The sequence below is a fragment of the Coloeus monedula genome (genome assembly GCF_965178545.1).
Source record: "Coloeus monedula genome assembly, chromosome: 2".
In the NCBI taxonomy this organism is placed as follows: Eukaryota; Metazoa; Chordata; class Aves; order Passeriformes; family Corvidae; genus Coloeus; species Coloeus monedula.
The window spans coordinates 101,107,290-101,121,513 of NC_138782.1; the positions used below are offsets into that span (position 1 = coordinate 101,107,290).

At 35.5% G+C, this 14,224-nt stretch overlaps 1 protein-coding gene across 1 annotated transcript in view; it reads left to right on the plus strand.

The window, feature by feature from the left end:
• The window catches only part of SNTG2 (syntrophin gamma 2), a gene marked incomplete at both ends in the record, with an annotated part of 228,706 nt that extends 222,062 nt beyond the window's left edge, over positions 1-6,644 (plus strand). The window contains 2 exons of the mRNA XM_082302591.1: positions 701-811; positions 6,513-6,644. Of these exons, the coding sequence (XP_082158717.1) occupies positions 701-811; positions 6,513-6,644 (243 nt within the window). The remainder of the gene's footprint in view (positions 1-700; positions 812-6,512) is intronic.
• Positions 6,645-14,224: the final 7,580 nt, after the last annotated feature.

Genomic DNA, 14,224 nt, shown 5'->3' on the forward strand with positions numbered 1-14,224 from the left:
ATAAATATGTAATCCCAGAGGCATTACCAGCCTCTCTCATTGGCCCAATTTTGGCTAGCAGCATGTCCATCTTCAGAGTCATCAGGGATTGGCTCTGCTGGACATGGGGGAAGCTTCCAGGAGCTTCTCACAGGAGCCACCTATGCAGCCCCCTGCTACCAAAAACCAGGCCATGCAATTCATGTACAAGAACACATTTTGTCGTTTCTGAGACTACATTCAGAAATAGTATTTTTGCATTTCTATAGCTCATTTGAGAATTTCAAACCACATTTCACACATCAGTAAGTTCAGCTTTGCAGTATCTGTGTAAGTCACAATTATCTACATTATGCAAATGAGCCAGCTGAAATATAAAAGATCAAGATATGGCATGGAATTGTGTTCATACTGAAACTGATACAAATATCCTCATGGGTCTTTATGGAATTAAGCTTGTGCCATCTTTATGTTATGTAGGCAATTGAAACATTTATATTTTAGAGAATTTCTAAATAGTTTAATTAGTGAATATTAATATTGCCTCTTTTGCTTTCACAAAGGGTACAAAAATGTTAATTTTAATTGCTCTGCAAAGAGCCTGTTATCATGCACTGCATTACTGTCCTAGTGCTTTATTTTAGACAAACATTGATTGTCATTCTATAGTTCTAGGTGAAAACATATAACAGAGTCCTTAATCAAATTTCTTTTTCTTTAGAATGTTCTGTGGAGATTTAAATTCTCTCAGCTCAAAGGCTCATCAGATGATGGGAAAACAAGAGTAAAGCTGCTTTTTCAAAATCTAGACACCAAACAAATTGAGACAAAGGTAAGCAACATCTTCTTCTTCAATTTAGTTAAACATGAAATAAAATTACCGTCAAGGCATTGGAAATCCCATTTTCTACTGGATATACATATGGTTAGCACATCACAGTTTATCATTTTTTACCCGTTCTTCAGAAACTTCACAATAAACAGAAGCAATGTAATACCCATAGATTTATTACACTATTTCTACAAGCCTGTTATTAAGTTGTGTTATGATGGTATTTTACTCTTTCAGAAAGATCATTTCTGTGAAGTTATTCTGTCAACCTGTAGTAGATATAATGTCTAAAAACTGCATTTTAAAGAAATAAAGTAAAAATAAAACTATATAAATGTTAAGTACATTTTTAAGCTGCTATATAAGTGGACTTAAATTTTTAAACACATAAATGTTTACAGTTCCCTAAAAAAAATGTGTAACATTTATTAGCTTAAAAAGAGAATATTCTTGCAAAAGGCCAAGTAGTTGCTGAAATTTATTGGTTCTACTGTCAACTAAGAGCACTTGATTCTTTGCAGGATCTGGAATATGGAGCCGTCCAGTCACTGCTATAGATGAGATATTAGTGGTGTCTCATTTTTCTTTTTTCTCTAGTATTTATCAAATAAAATTTTGCAACTTAGATTTAAGATTCCAAACTGAACTTCAGCAGTTTCTCATTCAGGGTTGTAGTCTTCTGGAAGTCTGGTTGCAATGCCGTAACCTGCACGGATTCTGCCCTTTGATCCCGAGCTTGCTGTTGAATTAAAAAATAAATAGATGATTTTTCAGTTATGTTGTTTTAAAAAGAAGGAGGAGAACTTTGGTGTGATATGACATAGAAAAGGAAGATAAGAGTGTGTTCAGCTGGGTTTTGGTGGACAAATAGTGAAAACAACCGAAAGGTATCTGAAGACCTATGAAAGTTTTCAAATATTCTTAGGTGAAGTTGTACAGGTTAAAGTCACTTATAAAGTGATATTTTTCTATAGTTACCATACACAAAAGATATATTCTGCCTATCCTTCTAATGTTTAAAAAAAATTGTAAGGAGGAAGTCCATAACCTTCCTTATTTGTCATAAAGTTACAACACACGCAATATATCTTTTTACATCTGTATTAGTAAATTACTCAGGATTTCATCAGCAAGCTTAACCTGAGCTGCCTCTTGGCTCTACTGTAAAAGATATTATAATATCTGTTACAAAAGGTACAATGTATAATAATTTGTCTAGTAGCAGGCCATTTCAAGTTCATTTCTCACAGTAGTCCCTGGAGACAGAAGAGGACTACTGTCTTCATTTTATATGTGATCATGTGTTGCAGAGAGCTTACATAACTTGTTTCAGGTTAGACAGGAAGATTGTACTAATGCAAAAACTATATTATGTATCACTGCATTAAATCATTAGATAATCCTTATGATGAGTCCTTATGATGATTTTGCAGCAAATTTTGTTCAGGAGACAAATTTGTTAAAACATTAAAAATTATTCTGTTACGTAGGTCTAATGAAAACATCTTGTAATTGGCAAAATTCACGTGAATGTTTGTGAATCAAATACCTTGAAAGTATCAGATGGTAGCTGATATGTGATTGGTTCATACAGAATTCTGAATATCTATGTACCTAAATGTACATATGTGTTGTAAATGTTAGAAGATCCTAGAAAAAGCTCATTAAAGGTCAGAGAAAAGACTGATACTAAGTAACTGAGGATTTATCAGCATTTCACTGATTACACCTTTTACAACTGCCTCTGCAAAGTGCAATGTACCCACTAGGATTCCACATTAAATGGGCCTGGGACACAGCTGTGCAGCCTCTCCACTTCAGATAACTGGTATATATAATCAAGTGTATGCCCACCACCTAAATGGTATGATTTCTTTGACTTGAGAGTTACAGGCTGGCTGGAAGCTGCCCAACACTAATACCCATAATACAGTCCAGTATTTGCTCCTGCTTATTGCACTGAAAGAGATTTTGGAGGCCAGAGGGTGCTATACAGTGAAATGCAGCCAATAACGAGAAACAAAAATGTTATCAAATAATAGAAGTTTCATTTTTCCTGAGTAAATGAGCCACTATGCACAAAAGAAAGCTTGATGCAGATGACTTACGTTCCCTTCGCAGAAAACAGAGAGCTAAGGTTGCAAAAGAATTTTCCAGACTATGTCTAACTTTATATTTTAAGAATTCTTGGGGGTATAATAATCACATTTGGGAATTCTACTTTTGTGTCTTGTTTACTAGCTAGATGTGATGTTTCTTCTCCTTCTATTTTGGCTTCTAAATTTTAAGTCAAGTACTTCTTCCTGTGCACTTCAGTTTTAGTGAACAATACATTCCTCATTTAAGAAGTTTTCGGTTGAAAGGAGATAATAAGGCCAAGATTCCTGTCTGTTGTTTCTCCTTCAGGTTCTTTGTATTCCCTACAACTTCTTATAGTTTCCCACTTCAGTACTTCCCTGAACTTACCCTGCCTTTAGTATCGAGAAATTACAAGCAATCTTAATAATAGTCGATATTCTTTACCCAAATTTTCAAGGTTGCTCTAAAAAAAGAAAAAAAATAAGATGAATACTTTTAGGTTTGTATTGATGCTTTATTTCCCTTAGCTAAACTGTAGGTATATAGCTGGAAGATAAGACTTTTTTCCCAAGCATATTTTAATTGAGCATTTCCATTTTCTTTTCATCTTACTTCGTCTCAAATATTTACTGAAGAAAGATAAGAAACCACTGTGGTCAATAGAGTATTGTGAGCCATATTGAAGCTTCAACTAGATGTTGCTGTTCTTGGCTGTTACAAGAAGATAACTTAAGAGCCCTGCATATTCTTCTCATCCATTATATGGCAACCAAGCCCTGTTATACTTGCTGAACCAAATTTAGAATTTTGGTTTCCATTTTGACTTTGATGTTGTCTGGAGCTAAAACCTGGACATCTTTATTTAGGTTTTTAACCTGAAAAAAAACCCAAAAAAACCCAAACCAAACCAACCCCCCCCCCCCACCCCAAAAAACAAAACAAAACCAAACAAAAAACACCACAACAACCAAAAAAATGCCAGTCTGATTGGAAAACATATCTTGAACAACTATTACAGTGGTAATAGTTGTGCTCTTGCCACCAAATAATATACACTGAGGCTTACCAGTGTCCTTAAAGAAGTCATGAAATGCACAGGGCACAATAATAAGAACTGTCAGCATCTCCTTTATTTGCTTTTTATGTGATACAGGCTCATGTCTTGTTCAAATAGTGATTCAACAGCTCTCAGAAGTTATCAATAAAATTGTGTTCATAGTAATAATGCAACAGGCCTGTCAAGCTCTTTATGATATGTAATAAATCCAACTCTCCTAGGTGGGTGGATGAAACAAGAACATATCTTTTTCTTCCTTGGCTGTGCACATACAGTGAAGGAGGTCAGTGCAGTGTGCTCATTTTTTATATTTTCAGTACCAGCAGGAAGGTTTGCAGTCTTATCTTCCCACTGCTTTAATCCAATCTTTTGTGTTCTTCTCTCAGTGTCTTCCTCTTAGTGCCTTTGTTGTATTTAATCTACTTATTACTGTACATACAGTAAACTGAAATAGCTTTGGTTATAGAAATATTAGACATGCACAGATTCTTCTTAAAAACTGACAATCTCAATTAACCAAAAAAGCAGCAAACTCAGATAAGGAAAGCAAACATAAGGGTGCTGTTAGATGGTATAGCGCAAATAAAAATGATCAGTTACTCATCTGCCTGACTGAGTACAGAGAGAAATGGTACTTTAAAAGAAATACTGTCAGAGCAATGTATGTTTTAAAGTGTCATTGATGTTATTTTCTAGGAAGAATTAATATTACATACCAAAGCTTAAGAGCCTAAATTTCCACCTATAAAACTGTATTCAAGATAGCAAAGTGACATATTGTGTCCCAGTCTTCAGACTATGCAACATCTACATTTTCCCAAGTCAGAAAGCCATCCCTATCTTTTACTAAATCCATACTTTCAAACTATCCCCCAGTACTTTTCACCCTTCCCTGTTGTAATCTACATGCAAGCAAATGCCTACCCCAGTTTCTCCTTAGATATGTGTGACTATATGTCAAATATTCTGTTTGGGCCAATTTTGTTTAGGACATACTATAAAGTTCTGTTACAGAAAAAGCAGAAGTCCAGTGCTTTGCTTTTTGCTTAAAAACAAGCATGTGGAGTGTGCCTCAATAAACAGCTGGTTAGCCAATAGATTTTTGAAAACAGTCTTCTCCTCAAACCAAAACTGTCTCAAGTGTCCCCACAATATATTAACCAGCTGCAGACTTTACACATAGTAGTATCACTTAAATTGAACATGCTTTTTACATTATGTTTGTTGTCATTGTGTCAGACTATTACTGTCTGGGATCATAGGGGAAAAAGAAAGTTAACTTGTGCACAGGAGGTGAAATATGTTGTAAAAAGTCAAGGCAATCTGAGAACTGTTTAAGAATCATTCTGCCTTTTTTTGTGAATTAGGGTGTAGGCATTTCATACCCAGCCATGTTCGTTTCTGTCATTAGGGTGTGGTGTGACTTCACCTTATCTTCCAGCCTCCCTCTGGCCTCTCATCTTTCCCTCAGAGGCTGACAAAAGATGTGATCTCCCCACCCTACCCTCCACTAATTTGATACCACATCATCCTCAAACAGCCTTAACTTGTCAAATTCTTTAATAATGTTCAACAAGGCCAAATGCCGAGTCCTGCCCTTGGGTCACACCAACTCCAGGCAGTGCTACAGGCTGGGGACAGAGTGTCTGGAAAGCTGCCTTCTATGAAAGGCCCTGGGGATGCTGGTGACAGCAGCTGAACATGAGCCAATGTGTGCCCAGGTGGCCAAGGTGGCCAATGGCATCCTGGCCTGTATCAGCAATAGTGTGGCCAGAAGGATCAGGGCAGTGATTGTCCCCATGTACTCGGCAGTGGTGAGGTCACACCTCAAGTCCTGTGTCCAGTTCTGGGCCCTTCACTTTAAGAAGGGCAACAGATCTGGTGGTATATCAGGCAGGAATGTCATTTGAGGAGTGGCTGAAGGAGCTGGGGTTTTTAGCCTGGAGAAAAGGAGTCCCAGGGAAGGCCTTACCACTTTTTACAACTGCCTGAAATAAGTGACAGGATGAAAGGAAATGGCCTCAGCTTGTGCCAGGGGAGGTTTAGATTGAATATCAGGAAAAATTTCTTCACCAAAAGGGTTGCCAAGCATTGGAACAGGCTGCCCAGGGAAGTGGTTGAGCCAGCATCCCTGGAGGTTTGTCAAGTATAGATGTGGCACTTAGCAGCATGGTTTAGTGGTAGACTTGGCAGTGCTGGGTTAATGGTTGGACTCAGTCATCTTCAAGATCTTTTCCAACCTTAGTTATTCTGTGTTGCAATATTTGAATGTTCTTGCACATTGACTGATTTCATTTTCCAAACTGAGTACAGTATAAACAATAAATTAGCACAGAGTGAAAACTCTGACAGTTGACAGAGCGGCACTGCCAGTGAGCAAGGTATGGATATACAGTTTTTATTCTTAACAATTTTAACTTTACAGTTTCCTGTAAAGATTCAATTTTCATGTTAAGGCCATTATTGTTTTCTAACTAGTCTGCTCTGTATTCATGTAAAATGTTTATAAGCCTGAATTGAATTCACCTTTTCTCTTCCTTTTTTTTTTTCTCTTACTTCTTTCAGGAACTTGAATTTCAGGATCTGACAGCAGTTTTACACTGTATTCACTCCTTTATAGCAGCAAAAGTGGCATCTGTGGATCCAGTATTCATAGACAGTCAGAGTATTGCAAGAAAATATATGTACAGTAACTGATACTAGATTATATGTTGTGACTATGGAAAATAAATTATTTTCTTAACGAAAGTAGTTATTTCATTCACAATATTGCAACTTTGTGATTTTATAAGAAGCCTATAGTTGTGTTATCTGTAATGTTAAGAGTTTTCACAATCTGATATTTTGAATCTATGAGTTAAAAAATACTAAGTCAAACAGAATCAGTTTGTTATCTTCAGCATTAATCTAAAATTCTAAGTGAATATTCATTCAGTAATATTTGTAGAGTCATTTTGATTTCTGCTCTCATGATGATACATTCTCCCCCTTATTAGATGGTAATGTGGAGTAACATTTGAAAAGTGTATGTCCAAAATTTGGCCTCTAAGTCTGTTTTGAAAAGTATTGGGCACACAGGCAATTTCTACAGTCTTCACCATAGAAAGAAGTAATTATTGAAGACAACTGTTGTTGGAATTGAACTTCATCTTCCTTCTATATATTTGAAAAATTGTAGTTCCATGGTTGTGTTCTTTCAAGGCCTGAGAGTTTAGCTCTGGAAAAACACTAAATACCCTATTTGAGATCCAGGAACATAGTTAAGCACACACCTCGCCCTGAGAATACTGAGAGTAAGTTGCCCCAGTGTATGCACAAGGTGATGTCAGGTGTGCATTTAGGTGTCATGGTAGATAACTGTGAAGAGCTTTAGACTCTGTTAAGAAGCCTGACTACAGACACTTGGTTTTAGAAAACTTGCCATAGGGTTTTCTTATCTTTTAATAAAGCTTCCATGACCCGTTCATTTCTTCGTTCATAGATTGACTTGACACCTATCCTTTGATGTAATGCTCTGTATGCTTGGGAACAGCTTTTGTTTGGAGGAACACGCTTCCAATATAAGATGAACATAACAAAACATAAAGATTTTTCTGGGACATCTACGTTTAATTTTCCTGTAGCTTTAACCTTGACTTATATTCAAGCAAAGTGGATTTTGTCCTTGCTGAGGAAATAATATAGTTTTACTTTTTACATATGCCTAACGTTCCTTCTGAAATCATAATCTTAAATGCACACATAATTCTTCCTGCTATTGAAAATAAATGATAAAAAAAAGAAGACATTCTAGTCTTAGGGCATATTCCCTGCAAGTCATACCAAATATTGCAGGTTTCTGTGATAGAAGTCTCAGTTTTTCTCACTTGCACTTTTGAGGCAGCATCAAGAAAATAAAACAATCAAAATCAAACAAGTAGAATATCTTAAGTAGATGCCATGTATAAGGAGTGAATTCATCAAAGTCCTCTCTAAATTTTAGGAGTCTTGTCAAGTGTCCTGCTAAAGTAAAAGCCTAAAGTTACTGTATCCTAATGAAAAGAGGTTGGTGCCTTTGAAAGGTCTCAAGTGAGGAGTGTTTTTACATAAACTCAGTGCTTAAGTTTAGTCAGCTAAGTTCTCTCCTTCAGGTCTTAAGCTGTCTTGGCAGACTGCAGTGAGGCCATAGGCACTTACTTCAAATGGATGCTTATCTGTCCATCTAAAGCATAGGCACAAATAAAGTGCCTAACGCAGGTGATTTTGTCCTGCCAGGAGGATTACTCGTTTCTAAGTGTCATCCATAGAGAAATTAATTTGAACAGTGCAGACTGTGCTTGTAATTCCAGTGTTGTTTAGGGTTCCAGTGTTGTTTGCGATGAGGCATAGTAGGAGTGCTAACACTTGGTAAAACAATATTTAGAAAATATGATAAATATTTTATTATTTTTAAATAAATCTTTATAGCCAATAGAGTATTTTTAACATACATCATCTCAATTTTACATTTCTTTTATTTCTAAAAAAAATCAAAACTTTTCTTTCTTGAACATGCATTAATTTAAAATGCTTCTTTTAATTCTCAGCTTTCTTTTTTATTTTCAGCTCATGGTATTTTCTGAGGTTTTAACATTCCATTAGAATATCTTTCTTACAATCAGTTCTCAATTCAGTTTATTAGCATGAACAATTAGAAATGTCACAGTTTCTGCAGGATGAAAAATTGCAGAACTAATTCAGTTTTGTTTTTCTAATATTTTCCCGTGGACAAAGTTCAATACTAACATGGTAGTTACAGTAGAAAACTATACCAGCAGTACTGAACTGGTACTACAGTCAGACATATAGACTTAAAGTTTTAAGAATCATGTGATTATAAACTAACATATCTCCCCAAATACTGTAATAAAACCTTAAAATAAATGAAGCCTAGTTTATTAAATAATCTTTCATTTCTACCAAAAAAATTCTGCTATTCAAAAAGAGCATTATGGGGTTTTTTTTCCAAAGCAGCTGGATAGTGCACTTTTTCATTAGCACCTTCAAATCTCTTAAATTAAGTTGCTTATGCTGATTTTAAGTTATTTTGTTGTTTATTTAATGGAATTTCTGAACTCTTTTAGTCTTCTGATGAGCTACTGTTTTTGTTATTACAACTGTTGTAAGAAAACAGTAGTTTTCTTCTGTATGTCCAAATCAATCTCAAAGAATATTAGAGAAAAAATTCTTATAAATTCATCCTCTGAAATTTAGCATTGTATTTTAGAAATAATTCTCCAAACATATTTTTAATGAAGAACTTGCAGATCCTTATTAGCTCACTTGCTTTTTCCTTTCTTTCACATTCTGCAGCAGTCTCAAGGCAGGGAATAAAGGCCAGTTTTTTGAGGAAGTTGCCAGAGTCTGGGAAAAGCTAATGGATTGCTAATTACTCAGCTGTTATATAGGCTGTGTAGGACTTCCACAACACCTTGCATTTCTTAGTCATATACCTCATATTTGAAAATGTTGCAATCCCAATTTTTTTCGGTTGCTTATGTTTCTTTGTCAAATTTTTAATGGTCAGTACAGCATATTATTTTGTCATTGCCTTCAGAACGTGGATCATATATCATGCATATATTTTTCTCTGTTAAAGTTTTGAGTATTTGCACCACATTTCACCTCATTTCTCAAAATAGGAAAACAGTAGGATTCACAAATAGATCTGCTGGTAGATACCTTCCACAGTCATCCCTTAGGAATCGCAGGCTGAGGCAGAAGACACCTGCTTTAGGCAGCTGGAATGTCAAATGAGAGATCATAAAACAAATTTTAATATTCTTTGTTACATACTTGTGATATACTAAGCTTTAGTCTTACTACCTCATTATGTATTTGTGTATTGTTTTCCTTTATTTTTTTCTAGGGAGACAAAGGTGTACCAGAATTGAATATGTAGTAGGAAGAGAGAACCATTTGCTACAGCAGCACCATAAACAGCAGGCTGGGGAAGGAAGCATACAAACACAGTTATAAAATTGGGCACCATCACAAAATCAAGATAGCTGCTTCTGATTAGAAATGAGTAAAAACAGGATAGTCTCTGTAATTCCAAATTATCTTTATGCCTTTATTTAAACCCAAGACTTGGTTAAAAGACTAAAAATAATCCCATCTACAAATGTTATTTTGAGCAAATGTGTAGTACTGTTGATTTAAATCAGAACAAGGCTCATCATGACTTACAAATTAAGGAGTGGTACAGCCTGGACTTAGGCACTGGACTTGAATCATACTGATGATTAATTTCTGGCATTTTTGCTCTACCATGATTAAAATCTGCAGAAAAATCCTATTCACAATCAAGCTAAAGTCAGTTCAGCTCTCTTCTCAGTGCATAGCTTGGTTGTACTACCCTGTTGAAAACACCAGAGCATTTAATAGAGGGAATGTGGCCAGGCTGTACCAGATGGCCTCAAGGATAAAAAACAGGCCCTGACAATTTTAGTTATAAATTTAGATGTTACCAGAGCGTTTCACTGACTTAATCTGAACTATAATATTTAGTTTTATTTTTGCCTGTAATCATAAAGCCCAGAACTATTATATGGAGTCTGTGCTGATCCAAAGCTCAAGTTGTGGAAATCTGACTGAATTCTTCTAAGGTTAAGATCTTAGAAAAAGTATTTCAAAATGATTCTCAACCTTGAGCCAGTAGGTCTGAAGCTTAAAAAGTAATTTTCTGGGGGAAGAAGAGTAAGCTCTGACAAATTTTGCAACCATTCATCTAAAATCCTGTATTATATCTGAACAACATTAATTCATAAGTTACTTCAGACAAGGCCTGCCTTTTCCACAAAACCTTTAATGGGTAGTCTGATCTTTGTAGTGGCCTAAGCAGAAATTAAAACTGCCTGAATTTCTTTTTCAGTACATCTCGATAAATGCTTCTATCAAAATACTGTCAGTATTTTATAGCACTTTCCTCCCCACCTGAGTATCTCCTCTATCACAGTGCTCAAAGTGAGGTGTGTATAATGGCAATGCAATTTTTCTGCTTTTTACTTCTGTTGTTGATTTTCTTTTAACATAGTTTGCCTCTGTCCTCCAGTAAGCTTCTTCAGGGCAGAGAGGGTGAATGTTAGGAAGGAAGCACTTTTCTCCATGCTCTCATGAGAGGCAAAGTGGTGATTTCTGTCCCTCTTTCCAGTGCATGAGGAATGGAACAAAGCACTGCAAAAATGGAAGCAGGGGAGGGATGGACAGACAGACAGACACTGAAATCTTAAAAAACTCCTTCACTTAGGTATGCACACTAATAATACCTCTTGGAACTAATTTGACTCATTTTTGGAACTTCATCAGGAAATTCATCTTTCAGTGTAGTTCTCTTACTTTGAATTGCCATTCACTGAGTTATGGATGCTGAATAGTTAAAGACTGCAAAGAAAAAATGTAAAATGTATCATGTAATCATGTATTTTTTTTCTTAACCTATGCTTCAAAAATGTTAGGTACTTTTGTGTTGAAGCATGTAGAGAAGCAATTATCTTATGTGAACTAAAAGACCTTGTAGTAAATTTATTAAGTGTAAAACGGATTTGTGTACCATGCAAGATGAAATCAAAAAAGTATTCTAATCTGGTTCAACCAAAAAAAATTCTTAAGTAAAATATTCTCATGAAATTTGAAGTTATCAAATTCCATGGACATGAGCTAAAATCCACTGCTATTTTAAGTCCCAGTGACTTATACAGGACTTTGCCTGAAAAAAAGATACACGATTTTAACTAATAAACAGAGAAAGAAAAATACTTTTCTTTTCTAATATTCACTTGGTGCACAGCTGCCTACATGGTCACTTAAGGGATTTATTCCCCCTGAAAAAACTGCTGACTTTTCAGTAGGGAATCAAACTCAGAACTATTTGGGCCGAAAGCTGTAATCTTTTTTTTTGGAATGGCTGTCATGATGCCCTGTACAAGTTGCACTTATGCAGGTATTCCAACCTCTAGTTTAAATGGATCACAGACTTTTTTCAGTGCAAAGACATGATATATTGTGCAAGTCTACACATCAGGAGCTGTGGGGGCAGAAGCATCTTAGCTGCATAGATCTCTAGGATTGCAAGACAACCAAGCAGGTAAAGGAATTAAATGTAAGAAGAACTTTATTTTTCTTTCCTCACTACCAATTATTCTTGAAACATTACTTCTTTTATATTTCTAGGCTAACTTGCTGATAGGTTTTTACAAGTCTCTAAATTCCCAACTATGATGCAAATATCATACTTGATGCTTATTAAGGAATTAATGTAGCAATGAGGTGTCTGGTCTGTGTTAATCATCTGGTCTCAACCCCATAACCAGTGGATAGAAACCAGCAAATCCAAGGAGTGCTTTATTCCCTCTTGCAATAGATGCCTAAAACCAGTGGCTTAAATCATATTCTGAGAAGGCATCTTTCTCCATCAACAAGCTATTCTACCACACAGATTTTTGACAGCTCTGTTTTCAATAGATAGGTTTAATATCGTATTTATATACCAATGCAATAAAAAGTAGCAATCATGAGCAATGTTGCAGGATTATGAGAATAAAATAAAACAATCCTGAAGTGAATGAAATTTAAATCAGAAGTTTGTCATCCCATTTAACTGACAGAGGGTAGTGAAGAAAAAGTCTTAGCTTGTTTGTCCAGCTAGCAGTTACTACCTGGGGCTTAGTAGAAAAAATTTCTAAAATGCGGCAGTAGAAATTGTATTAATTCATAGGTGAGTTCTATGTCTCAGGGGATGCACTGACTCTTGGAACACAGAGCTACTCATAAAAAAAATATTAAAGACATTCTACTGTGTCTTTAAGCACTTTGTTCAATTAACATTCAGAACTGAGCTAAATTACTACCCTACAACATCCATAAGCAGAGTACATAATCAGCTCACTGTTTTCTTTTTGTACAGAAGACAGACAAGTATTCCCTGGCTGAGTGAATATGAATATTTAATTGGCTTTAGGGAAAAAAACTTTATGTTTTAAAGTAGAAGTCCTTTACTGAACCAGTGTGTTTTATTGCTGGATAAGACTGGAAAAAGCTGTTTCTTAAATTTTTCACACTAAGAGTTGGAGAAGTGCTATGATTTGTATCTGTCTTGTACTCTAACTGTGTTCAATACAATGAAGAATCTTTAGAGTCAAGGCAAGAGTTTTCCTCATTTGCCTATAACTAAAAGCACAGTGGCTTCCACAAAAGCCCCAGCATTTACTAGCACTATCACATCATGGTTCTTGAGATATATTGATGCTTTCACAAAACTCAAAAGGGGAAATGTGTGCAGCCAGAGAGACGTATGAAACAGTGATATCCAAATGACTGCAGAGTTGAATGTCACAGACGTTTCTGGGCTTCAGTCCTTCATTCCAGTCAATGATGTTTTTATCAGCATTTGTAGAATTATTATAGATTTATTTCTCCCCATCACTGACATAATCATAGCAGGATGAAAGGAAAAGTAATCAGATTCATAACCAAACTTACAGTTAATTTGCCCTTCACCTTCCTTTGGACCAAGGCACTGAGGAATTTCAGTTAACTTACTCCATACAGTAGGTAAAAAATGCTCTTTTGACAGCATCAGATTCTGGGTTCCTGGTCAGTTACACAGAGTTAATTTCTTCCCAGTCCTGCAAATAATCTCCCTGAGTTTATTTGCTTGTTGTTTTCTTTTGCACTTTAGAATTATACTAATATCTCAAAATACTCTTAATATTCTTTCGTTTCATTACAATATGTCACCCTAATTCTATAAAGCCAAGTGTTTCTAATGCCTTTTGTTGCTACACTATTTCTATTCCCTCAATATTTTTTAATTTCCTTCTAATTTCTTAATAAATTTTTTACTCAGTGTTTTATATCCTGTAGAGAAATACCTGCAATTGCAATCAGGAAATTATCCTAAAAAAGACAGTTCCTGAATGCTCATATGAAAAGGATGTAAACAAGTTTTCTCTGCTTTAATCATGAAGATCTTTTACTGATTTTCCTCTTGGGAAAACTTGCACCATACTTCAGTTTTGTCTGGTATGTCATAGTATGCACAGCAGTGTAGTAGGTCTTTGCCATGCTAATTAGTATACAGACTTCCACAACATATGCCTTTCATCAGTAGTAAATCCATTTATATGGCATGTTTTCTTGTGATTTTACTTAATCTATCTTAGAGACACATAGGTTTCCTGGGTTTTTTTTTCTTTATTTAAATAGCATGGCCAGTCACCAAGTGGTTCTTTTCACTGAGAATTGCTTAGCTCCTCTGC